The sequence below is a fragment of the Balaenoptera acutorostrata genome, chromosome 9 (genome assembly GCF_949987535.1).
Source record: "Balaenoptera acutorostrata chromosome 9, mBalAcu1.1, whole genome shotgun sequence".
NCBI classification, from domain to species: Eukaryota; Metazoa; Chordata; class Mammalia; order Artiodactyla; family Balaenopteridae; genus Balaenoptera; species Balaenoptera acutorostrata.
The window spans coordinates 65574954-65587640 of NC_080072.1; the positions used below are offsets into that span (position 1 = coordinate 65574954).

General features: G+C 39.3%; 1 protein-coding gene across 1 annotated transcript in view; it reads left to right on the forward strand.

Annotated features, from left to right (window-relative positions):
• Positions 1-12687, forward strand: part of CCDC81 (coiled-coil domain containing 81) — a 34607-nt gene that overhangs the window by 5229 nt on the left and 16691 nt on the right. Inside the window, exons 2-7 of the mRNA XM_007168489.2 lie at positions 646-707; positions 2104-2260; positions 5888-6144; positions 8373-8452; positions 10074-10195; positions 11680-11803. Of these exons, the coding sequence (XP_007168551.2) occupies positions 646-707; positions 2104-2260; positions 5888-6144; positions 8373-8452; positions 10074-10195; positions 11680-11803 (802 nt within the window). The remainder of the gene's footprint in view (positions 1-645; positions 708-2103; positions 2261-5887; positions 6145-8372; positions 8453-10073; positions 10196-11679; positions 11804-12687) is intronic.

The following is a 12687-nucleotide window of genomic DNA, read 5'->3' on the forward strand; positions in this document are numbered from 1 at the left end:
ATAAGCCTAGAAGGCCTCCCTTTGACCATTCAAAAGCAGAAAGTGCAAAGTACTAGTAGCAGAGAGAAGCAACAGCTGGAGTCCAACGGTGACAAATGAGAGTGAAAAGCAGAGTCAAGAATTTAGCCAAAATAGAAGTACAGAAACAGTGTACAGACAACAGCCTTTCATGCCTTAGTGGCCCCTGGCCGTCTTCCTGTGTTATAGAATGGTGCAAGAATGAATGTTCATGTTAATCAGATACTAGAGTAGACCCTTAGAGGTTTGTTGAATGGGTCATTAATAAAAGGCTATATTATACTTGGTTAACTCTATTTATAGAATAAAGGGAAAGGAGTGACAGATTTCTCTTTATTCTAGGAAGATTTTCTTCAGAAATTTCTTCTTCTTCCCCTCCCCCTCCTCCCTTCCTCCCTTTCCCCCATCCTTTTCCTCCTCCTCTTCCTTCACATTTTGGGAACTTAAAGGGGTAAGCTTTACTTACCAGGAAAATTAACTTTGGAGAATGACCTTATTTTCTGTTAATTCTAAATTAATTAGAAATTACTGTTATTGTATTCTGCATTTACATTTTAATTTATTAACACTAAAATACTATCACAGGGGTGCTCTCATAAATTATTTTTTGTTTCTTTTGAATTTCAGAATTCTCTACTATCTGGGGGCATGTGTCAGAATTCGTGAAACGGCAGCTATCCCTACACAAGGTAGGATTTATACTTTAACTTTAATGTAGGAAGTCAAAGAATCTTTCCTCCTTGGTCTCATATAGTTTTTCTGGGAGCAGGATAGCAGACTTTAGAGCCACTCAGTTTAACTTGCAGTTTTGGGATTTTTATGATGCACACACTTAGGACTTGTGGGTAGTAGATTTAACAAACACGGATTTCACCCTTAGGTAATGAATTTGAAAGTTCTGCTCGCCTGGTGATAGGAAGTGTATCGCTGGTCAGCACCGATGCATGTAGACGAACTAGGTGAATTCTGTTCATCTGTGATCTGATAGTTCCTGGCGTGGCTATAGAAGGATATGATGCTTTTTGTTTTGCCTCTTTGCAGGGGATGGATTTTAATTGAAATATAAGAAGGCAGTCAGAAACTGAACTGAACTTGCCAAAAGTGAGAAACTTTGCCCAGGGCTGGGCTATTTCCTCCCATCAAGTCTTGTTTGGATGCCAAAGAACTGATTGGAGATCTGGGGAGTTTGGAGGGAGCTGGGATGTTGTGAAAGTTTTATAGCCTGCTCAGAGGTCCCAATATGACAGCTCTTGAGCTGAATTCATCCTTGAAACCTATTTTATTTGGTCTGATAATTTGAATTAGTCAAGAGCACTTAAAATTGGAAGAGTTTATACAAAGATTTGTATTTATTTTCTCAAAAAATCAGCAGATTAATGATACCGGTTTTCCTTCCCTACATGTGACACTTGGCTGGAGCTGACAAGGGGCTTTCCCCTTTAGATGGGGCATGCATTCCTTAGCCATCACATTCTCTGGCTTGATACCTTCACTCCGTTGCATTCTTTCTTTGCTCCTGCAGGCATTTGAGTTTGTAACCCTTGATGTATGATATTTCCAGGGAGACAGAGACCCAGTGTGAGAGCCAGAAGTGTTTGCTTCTACCCTCAGCCAAGATCACCACACTGCAGCATGTGTCTTGGATGTTTTGTGTTGTCTGATTTTAAGTGAGGGACATAAAACCTAAAAGAATGAGAAAGCAGAGATTCTCATGACCCCTTAAATCCCCCTCCGATGGCAAGGGATTAAAATTTAAAATGCCACACAATTTAGGACAAGAGTAATCTTAGATATAGATTAAAAGCAGCTATGGCATCCATACACGTTTTCTTTGTCCTCATAGCCTTTGAATGATATGGAGATGAAGGATCAGAAAAGAATCGTGGATTGATATATTTTATACTGATTTGAAAACTTAGAGTCATAAAATACTAAAGCTGTAAGGAATCATAAAGATCATTGAATTTTAAGGCCCAAGCTTAATGCTCTTCATGTTTTTTGAGATAACAGTGCTAAGGATTATTTTTCTTTACATTTACAGTGAATTCTCTTTGTTGTTTTTTTCCCCCTTCTTTGTCTGCTCAGGGAGTTCAGATTCCAGGACTTGGAACTTTCACTTTCACGAGACAAAAATTTGAGGTGGGAAACAACAAGTTTATTCTAATTCAGAGGCCCATGTTTATCATGGCGGAGAAGTTAGTACAGATCCGTGGACTCAAACAAAACAAAGTATATACTCCTGGTAAATATATTTCATTTTTAAGACTTTCCCAGAAGGTGACCAGCCTGGGGATAAAAATGAAAGGGCAAAGCTTGGCCAGTTGCTGCTTTATTGGTTTCTTATTTGAGGAGCTCTCTTTTCACGTGGTACATTTGGCAGAGGGAGTGGCCAAGGTAGGAAATTATATACAGTCTTCCTGTGGGCCATTTTAAATCTCAGTAGCTTAAAACCTGATGCGACATCAAGGCAAATTTATATAAAAGCCACATCACCAAGTCATACAGATTTTTATTCATATTTCAGATCCTAAGAAATTAAAAGTGGTTATAAAGAAGAGAAAGTTAGTTAGGGTCACAGGTTGGAAGAATCGCAGTTAATATCAGCTCAGAAAAGACTACTGTGTTTCTATTATATATAATCTAAATTATTAAAATTTAAAAGTTATTAGAAGCTTAATAATTCCGTAAAGACTTAATACCGTATACACCTCTTGCACCCTAAAATCTTCCTTCTTTCTTCCCTTCCTTGTTCACTCCCTCCTTTCCTCCCTCTTTTCCTTCCTTCCTTCCTTCCTCCCTCCCTTCCCTCCTTCCTTCCTTCCTTCCTTCCTTGCTTCCTTCCTTCCTTCCTTCCTTCCTTGCTTCCTTCCTTCCTTCCTTCCTTCCTTCTACAAATATTTACTGAGGGCCAACTATGTGTCAGGCCTTGTTCCAGGTGCTAGAGACATAGTGGGAGATGTGATGCCTGCCACAGGATGCTTGAATTCCAACTTTAATGTGTGGCTTTCTGACACCTGCCCTGGTTACTTAGAGGCCTTTGGGGGCTTCCTTCCTAATTTCTGGTTGTGTTCCTTTTGATCTTCGTTATCATGCCCTCGTGCATCAGACTCATATATGGATGAAGAGAGATCGTCTACCCCCAATGCCAACAGGTGAAAAGGCTGAAACTTTCCTTTATGTTAACATCCCTGAAGGTTAATTTTCAGAGTAACTTTCCACCAAAAAAATGATATATTGGAAAAACAAACAAACACCAACAAACTATACTTAGAATTCATTATGCATATATTCTGTATGGTGAGTTTGATGGATTTTCCAGCCTATTTTTTAATCTAGAATGTTATGACAGAAGAAATGTAATATCCTAATTCATCAAAAACCTACCAAATGAAGTGAAAATAAAGCCAACTTTTTTTGCAAAAACATTTGTGCCTTAGAACAGGACTTATTTTGCACCTTGGATTTTGTAGTGTGGTCCAAAAAAGTACTTTAGATTTATAATTAATTTTTTTATGAGGTGGAGGAAATTTCAGAATTAAACATGTATGATTGAACTCATTTATAAGAACAGAGACAGTTTAGCTTTTTTTTTGGCCATGCTGCACGGCTTGTGGGATCTTAGTTCCCCGACCAAGGATCAAACCCGGGCCCTTGGCAGTGAAAGCACATAGTCCTAACCACTGGACCGCCAGGGAATTCCCGACAGTTTAGCTTTGGGGTGACGATTCTTCATCATTAATTAGGTAACTAATCAAACATTGTACAGTGATTCTTAAAGATTATTAAGACATGGTCCTTGCTTTGAAGAGCTCAGAATCTAGCATGGTAGATAAATGTATAAGAAAATGATGCAACATGATTAAGTGCTGTAAAAGCAACATTGATCAGAACTGGGTCATTGAGCAGAACTGGATCAATGCCAGGGGAGCCCAGAGGGGAGGATGCCTAACTCTGCTTGGGGAGATTTAGGAGGATGACATGCCAGGAGGTCTTAAAGGATGATAAGATTTTGCTGGCTGTGGAAGGCATTTCAGGAACAGTATGAACAATTCAAGCATAAGGGAAAGAGTGAAGCCTGTTAAGGGAATAACAGATGCTTCTGTGTGGCTGGGGCATTTGACTGTGGAGACAAGTAGAGGGAAGTAAGAGGTTTGTAAGTGTAAAATTGTGAGGAGCCTTATATGGTTTGATAAGGACTTTGGAATTCATCCTCTAGGTACTGAGGAGCCACTGAAATTTTTTGAGCAGGGGATTATCTGTACTGGTCCAGTTTTTAGTTTAGGAAGGTAGCTCTTTTAAGTAAAGTAGTTTGGTAAAATATGTGAAAGCCTGAATGAAGGCAGTGGCAATCAGGAGGAAGATGAGGGAATCTACTCATGAGATATTTCAGATGTAGAACTGGTGGGATTTGGTGACCAGTGGAGATCGGTGGGTAGCAAGAGGAAGGAAGGTATTTAGGATGACTCAGATTTCTCAGAGAATAGATGGATACTCATGCCATTAACTGCCATAGGGAATGAAGGGGAAAGGCAGGCTGTGGTGGCAGATAAAATAATGAGTTTGCTTTTGGACATGTTGAATTTGAGATTCCTGTCAGGATGTTTAGGTATAGGTAATTTCAGAGGTCAGGAGAGGGGTGGAGACTAGAGGTCAGGATTAGGATAAATTTACCCAGGAGACAATATAAAGTAAGAAGAGGAGACCGACAAAGACAAAATCCTGTTAAAACAAACACCATCTTATAAGAAGCAGAAGGGGAAGGAAGCCAGCAAAAGAGACCAAGGAGGTAGAAATTGGAGAGCCAAGAGTGATGCCATGGATACAAGAGAAAAGCGAGGGTGTAGCCCACAGAAGTTACAGAGAAGTCATGAGAATGAGATTTGCAACGTCTCTGCTGGCTTGTCCATCATGAGATGACAGCATCCTTATATAAATGGGCTGGAAGACAGATTGCAGATAGGCGTTGGGCAAATGGGAGGGGAGAATCTAGGGGGAGATGGTATAGAATCACCATTAAATTGTGCAGGAGGCTGTGGGCTGATATAGGGAAGCTTGTGTATTGTAGAGCTGGTAATTCTCATCATCCAGCAGTAGTAGACATTGGAAAGGCTCTAAATTAATGTTTTGCCAAGTGAATGTTTAGAATGTCCCTATCTTCTCTCTGTCCTGGTCCTCTATCAGTGGACCTTGTCTACTGTCTCTCTTTCAATTTATCATCTTGATCATCTTTCCTATTTTCCCTCTTTTCTGACTTGTGGACCGTGCATAGCTCCTATATCTGTTCTAGTTGAATAGACCCTGTGCTTACTTTCATGCTAGATATAACCATATTCCCCTGCACTGCCATTTATGGACTCATTAGAGAGGAAAAGCTGGCTGCAAGTCACTCAGACTGATACCCTCTGATAAGACCCACTTTTGCTTGAAAGGTAACTTCTAGTGGACATAACTATCTTTTCAAAACACTTAATGTTTGTAGATATTTATAATCATTTAAAAATGATAAGATAACTGGAGGAGAGAGGCAAATATTGCTGCAGCGTGTCCTGAAAGGGGACTGAAAACTTCAGAAAACCCTCTGATGAAGAGGAACAGTTAGTTATAAATATGTCTCCAAGAGAAAATAAAAATCTTGTCTGGAGTATTGCTTAGGAAGCTATTTGTTCTTATTCTGAGCAAAAAACATTCTACTTTTAGGGAAAATTGTATTGATTAATATCTATTAATAGGGTACAACTAAAGGCTTCACATGGACAGTTCTATTTTTGAGTATTAAGTGAGAATCAGATAATTATTTATGAGTGTGTATATGTCCTTGTTGTAATTTCCACTTCTTTCCCCTCACCCCAACTGTCTTTTTCTCCTCTAGGTGATATCCCAGTTGTTCCACTTAATTTTGTCATGATATCCCTAGAGAGTCCATTTAACAGAGATACGGTGGAAAGATGTGTGAAGGAGACGTTGCTTTTTTTATCACGATCTATTTCCACCAAACAAAACGTGGAGTTTACATTCAAAGGAATTGGGGTCCTCGTGATCAAAGATGGCAAAGTGAAGATGAGATTTTATAAGGACTTCCTTTGTACAATGGATGGAAGTGGGGCTTTGGCGAGAGCCCTAGCAAATGTAAATTAATATTTTCCTTCTCCTAACCCCTTTCCTGATTGTAGCTCTGAATCATCTGTAAATGGGTCATCTTTAAGAAAAACTAAGTTTGACATATTTTGAATGGCAGTTACCCCAAGTCAAAGAAGTACTTGTTTATAGATGATTAACTCTCTGACAAAAAAGTTAGAGGGGCTAAGGAACTTTAAGTTTTAGTTCAATGCCACCTGAAAAATATAGTGATAGAAACTCTTACAATTCTGAACATTTTATAATAACTTATGGTTTAAAAAATTCTTCCACGTATATTATTTCATTTGAGTCTCAAAACATTATAAAACCAGAATTATTATCCTGATTTTACCAATGAGAAAAATGGGGACTCAGAGAGGTTTTGTGGGAACCTGAAGTCAGGGTGCCCTGCCGTAGAACTGAAATTCAAGCCCAGACTTCCTAATTACTCTTTTTGTGCTGATTACACTATTTTATTTCAGTGAAAGTCTACAGAAAAATCGCATTCAAGTCATGGAAATGTATCTTTAGCTTTTAATTTGCATTGTTGTAGAAGAAATTTCATAATTGACCCATCACTGTTAACCGTTAAGTAGCTGGTGTGACCTTCATGCTAAGTTGGACATAGCAGACTTTAAGGAGGCAGTTAAACAGTCAATCAACAGGACTAACTGAATCTTAATGTACTAAGTTTGTATGAGCGAATTGGATTATCATGAATGTTATATAATCCTGTGTCCCATAGAGCAAAAGCCAGACTTTTAAATGAAAAAGCTATGCAAGGAAAGGTTATAAATATGGTTTAATTCTACCCTCTAATTTCTCCTTTCGTGGTGCTCTGGGATGGGTATTTAGGAGACGGAGTTGTGCATAATGAAGCTCTTGGTGTTTTCTCCACACTCTGGCTTCATACAGGATTGCTAAGAGGGATGCCAACCCTGTGTGTGCAAAGTGGAAACACACGCACAAGTATCACCCTCTCTTTTTCATAAAAACATAGGCAAGATTTGCAAAACCAGAAGCAAGGCCGAAGTGCTGCTTTATCTCTCACCCTCAGGGATTCTACAGAAATTTGTAAGCTTCAATATGTGTTTAAAAGAAAAGATAATGTTTTAATTGGACTGCTGCACTCTAAGACCTACCTTTTAAGGAGCATTTTCCAAAAGAACTAGTCTTGAGAAATATTCTATGAAAAAACGGTCTGGAGGCCAAAGCACAGGGGCATGTTAAAGGATCTGAGAGGTCTGGCTGGAAAGAAGCTGCTTTAACCAACCCGAATGTATTTAATCATGGAACTTTAGGTTGAGTCAATATTCATTAACGTCTATAAAACACATTTTGGGAAACTGCTATAAAGTTGTGAGAGTGACTGTTTTTCTCCCAAATGTTCCATAATGTAAACCTGAGTGCTGTCCTGCAGAAGAGGTCTCTTGGGAAGCTGTGTGCTAACTTCACTGATGCTGTTTTTGCTCGAAATATTTTTAAAACTTCTACTTTTGGAATCCCCTTCAAAGCCTTTTATAAACCATATCATTAATCCAAAAAGAATCATTTTATATATCATTCTATACTAGTATAATTTAATAATGTGATTATTATCCATTAGTATATATTTTATAACTTATATATTATAATTATATAATTATAATTTAAATCATATATAATATTATATATTAGAATATTATTATATATAATAATTATAAGAGCCGCTATTTGTGGAATGCTTATATGTGCTAGCCGCTTATATACAGTACCTCATAAAAATCCTGTGAATCTGATCCTATTATTATCCCCACGGTACCTAAGGTCTAAGGCTATGTGGCTGTTAGCAGTGAGAGGATTTAAACATGAGGATGCCTGACTCCAAAGCCCTTCTCTTAACTACCCAGTTTTAGAGTTATTTGGGTCAAGAGTGGAATTAGCCAGCTTGCTCATTTTCCTGAGAGTTTTAGCAAGTCGGCTGTCCTCTTAAAGATGTCTGAAAGGAGCTGTAAACTCTGAGGGCAGTTTCCAAGGAGGAAATGGTTTGAGAAAAGGCAGCATCAATGGAATTGGTAGGCGACCATGCAGGGTGACTACTTTGATAAATGAGATCATTCCTCATTGCATTTTAAGCTCTAGGCTTTGAGCACTAAGTAAAAATAACAGTAGAGAGTATCATGGTAGTTTGAGGCTTCTGAGCACCCTGTGTCCTGGACCACAGCCCAAGTATAACCTGTCTCTGTCCCTGTCCCCAGAGGCCTGACACTGTGGACTCAGTGTTGTCTAGCAGAGAATCCTTGGGGAAGCGGCCCAACAGCATGCTTTCATTTCCAAGGTCAGTGCTTTCCCCCACAGGTTCCTCCAGGCACAGCAATCCTTGGGGACCTATGGATGGAACTGGACAGTGTGTCACACTTGAGTTTGCTAGCTCATGCTCTCTCTCTCTCTCTTTATCTCTCTCTGTTGCTCTCTCAGTGCTCCAACAAATAAGAGTTTATTGCATACACTTTCTGTAGTTAAGTTAAAAAACAACGGCACTTAAGATACTCTCTTTTTAGACTACTCTTGGTTCCCTGGAAATTTTCATACTACCTCCCACCAACCTTAGTCCTTGCAGTATTAGTAAAATTCTTCTCACCTGCTAGGCTTTGCTCTACCTTTCACCCCTTCCTCTGACCTAGCTCCTTCCTTGTCCTGCAGTCTAGACTACCTCCTCTCTGAGCTCTGTTGTTCACCACTGAAGCAGCTAGAAAGACAAGGTACAGCTTCACTCCAAGGAGACTTGGGTTTTATTTCCAGTTTGTTCATTACTTACCCATTATTAGCTCTTAATCATGTCTTTAATCTTAATTGCTGTGCCATTAACTACTATGCATTTCGGGTAAAGGAAGTTTGGGAAATAGTAACCAGCTTCCCAAAGTATTATTTTCTCTCTCTCTCTCTTTTTTTTTTTTCTCATGTTTTTGAGTCTGTGACATCCTCCTGTGTTTGTTGGTTTGGAACAAGTCCCTCCTGGAAAAACTGTATGCCACAGACCTCAGCAAAATCAGTGTAAGGGGGAGAATAAGCCTTAAAGATTAATGAGTCCAATCCCCTCATCTTACAGATGAAATGGTTACAAAACTGAGGGGCCAATCCAGAAATAAAACCATGGCTCCTGACTGTTTCAGTGTTGTTTCCATTGTAGCATGTTGCCTTACTCATTAAATATAAATCAGTGGTTTCCAAATAGTTTTATTTTGATTATATTTTGGAAGGCAAATTTGGCTGTCCTCTTGGACATAGTTTGGCTTAAGCAATCCAGGAGGGGAATAATTGCAGTTAGTTAAGGAACAGAGATGGAAGTTCCTGTCAAATAGAGAGCCTGGAATTGGACATGAGGACTCAAATATCCAAAACAGCTGTAGGTGTTTCATTTATTTGAAGTTTGGCCCTTGAATTTACTGCAAGTATCTCCTCTTGAAAAGAAAATCTACAACTACACACACCAACTAAACAAATCCCTTCCTCCCTTGCCTTTGCAAGTCCCTCATTTTTGCCTGGGGAGAGGATGGAGAAGTGGGGAGGAGAAAGAGGGAGGAGAGGAGTGGTTATTTCTGGGTGTACCCTGCCTACCAGGCTATGAATCCTTGCCTTCAAGCTATCCGATGACTACCTTTCACTGTTTCAGGCCTATGGCATCTGGTTACAGAACTAGAAAAGACAAATTCAAGCTGATATAAAAAACAAAACTTAAATCCAGGCCTTCAAAGCAATTTATCTATATAAAAAGGGGGAGGGTCATGGTTGGCTCCCAAAGAGAATGAGTCCATGATTTGTACTTAGTAAATAAAAGCACTTGCCCCCTTGAGAGAAGTAGGCTTATTTCATTCAGAATCAGTGAGCAAGCTTGGCTGCTTCTCAGAATTGAGAGTTTACACAGTCACCTATGGACAAATATCTTGGTTCATTCCTAGGACTGAGCTCAAGGAGACGGAGAACAAACTGCCTATGGAGACCACTGTAGAAGAAGGTGGACAGAATGGACAAAGGAAGAGCAAGTTAAAAGACCAGTCAGACAAAGAAGAAGGTGTCCGAGGTAGGTCGATGATTTCTGGGTATAATCTGTCACTCTTTACTACTTATGAGCCAAGCCATACTGCTTAGCGACTCCTATGGCCAAAATAAATAAAGTTCGTTTCATGAATAATCACTGTATTCTTCTCTCTAACAAACATCTTCTATTCCTGGAATCTTGTATCTCACCTTAACCACTTTATGACTCTCAGACTCTTAAACTGTGATCTCTTTGCTGGCTCTGCATGGCTCAAAACTCAGCTGCCTACAAGGTCCAGGCAGCTAACGTAAATGCATGAACTGGGCTGTATGTCACATGATAGGGAGACATGTTAGCATAAATAATAATTTTTATGAAAACTGAAGAGAGGTAGTTTTATATCTTTGATATCTGGCTTTATAGAAGATAGTGGATTCTTATATCTGCGTCTTCATATAATCTGGTGTGATATGTTGTTTTGGTTGAAGCATGTGAAGAAAATCTTAGGACTTCAAAAACTTTTTGAAAGGGTCCTAGGGATCCCCAGAGGTTGCCAAACTACCCTTTGATAAGGTAGTCTAGCAGATTATTGATTTGTGGAAATGTGGGCCAAGTGGTAGCAAATTTTCTGACTCTTCAAGAGAAGCAGATATCCTGACATATGAAATCTATTGACCGTTAAATTTTGGCAACCAATTTACATTGAAACAAAAATGCTAACTGGGCCAAACAAAATATATATCAACGGGTAAACATTGGCTTGTGAATGTTGGTTTTGTGACATGTGGCCTACAGGATTACATACCAACTTTTAGCCTAATACTCACATGCTTTCATTCTTTAGCTTCATTTGTCACTGTTCCTTACAGACTCTTTCTTTGAGCAAAATTGTCTATTCATGCTCTTCTAACATGCCTTGCCCTTCCTCAACTTCATGCTTCTGTTCACTCTTTTTCTCCTGCCTGGAATTCCGTTCCTTTTTTACAGTCTATCCCAATCCTACTCTCCTCTTTGTACCCTTTTCACATCTCACTTCCTCCATGAAAACTTCTCTCATCAGTGGATTCTGAAGTGGCTTCTCTCTTCTCTGAACATTAGAGATTGCACCATTTATTTGAGATTTAGACATTCTGCATCACTGTCCTGAGTTACTATTTATATAATGTGTGTAAATCACTTAGTACTGTTGGCAGGTGGTAAGACCTCCACAAATGACAGCTCTCATGTTTTCTGTTTATATCTTATTTTTCCTCTTCAACTGTATTTATTGAAAGATCTTTAAGGGCAGAGACTTGCCTCTTTGTATTTTCTAAAGTGCCCGGCCAGAGCTTTGCATGTAATAAATATACAGCAAAAAAATATATATATTTTAACCACACTAGGGCAAGGGACAATACTTTAAAGATAAGAAAGTGTATCTTATGTGAACAATTTCCCTAGTAAAATTATGAGTTTTTAAAAATCTGTGTTAAGTACAAACCGCCTATGTAGAGTTCAAAGGAAACTCACTTTCATTCATTCTACAGAGATCTTATCACCCAAGGTAATTCAAGATAGACAAGCTATCTCCCCCGCCAAAGTGACAAATGTCAGTTTCCCGCAGAAATTGGAGCAGAATGGGAGTGGTGGGAAGAATACGAACATTGAAAGGTAATGCATTGGGTATTTTCTTTCTTTCTTTCTTCCTCCCTCCCTCCCTCCCTCCCTTTCTTTCTTTCTTTCTTTCTTTCTTCCATTCTCTCTCTCTCTCTCTCTCTTTCCTGCACTGTGTCTTCGTTGTGGCACGTGGGTTCTTCTTTGTTGTGGCGTGTGGGCTTCTCTAGTGCTAATTGTGGCACGTGGGCTCCAGAGTGCTCGGGCTCAGTAGTTGTGGCGCGTGGCCTTAGTTGCCCCGCGGCATGTGGGATCTTAGTTCCCGGACCAGGGATCGAACCTGCATCCCCTGCATTGGAATGCGGATTCTTAACCACTGGACCACCAGGGAAGTCCCTGGGTATTTTTTGTGTTGCACTTTACTAAGTATATTTTCAAGTCCTATCTTGATGCAGGGAATTTTAAATAAGTGTTCATTGATTCATTCCTTCATCCACTATTCTTGATGCTACATTCTAGGTGCTGGGGATAATCAAGCCGACCAGGGCTCACAATCTGTGGGAAAGCCAGAGTGATAAATTATGATTCAGCAGGATAAATGCTGACAGAGGTGGAAACAATATAGCACAGAGGAGGAAACATCTAACTTTCCTTCTGGATTTGGGAAAACCTGTCTTGTTTTCTGAGTGTGTGGATATTATGATGTGACATAATTCATATTTAGATCAAATTGGAAAGCATTTTTGCCAAACGTGGCTGGCACTCAATAAATGTTCTTCGAGCAAATGAATGTATTACAATTTATGATGGTCCTGTTTTCTTCTTATATCAGAAGATTTCTATTTTCTCCTCTCCCTTTGTGTAGGATACTTTTTAAGACCTCAGATCAGAACTTATGGTTCTGATAAGTATCTATTGAGCATCTACTATATATCTTGCAC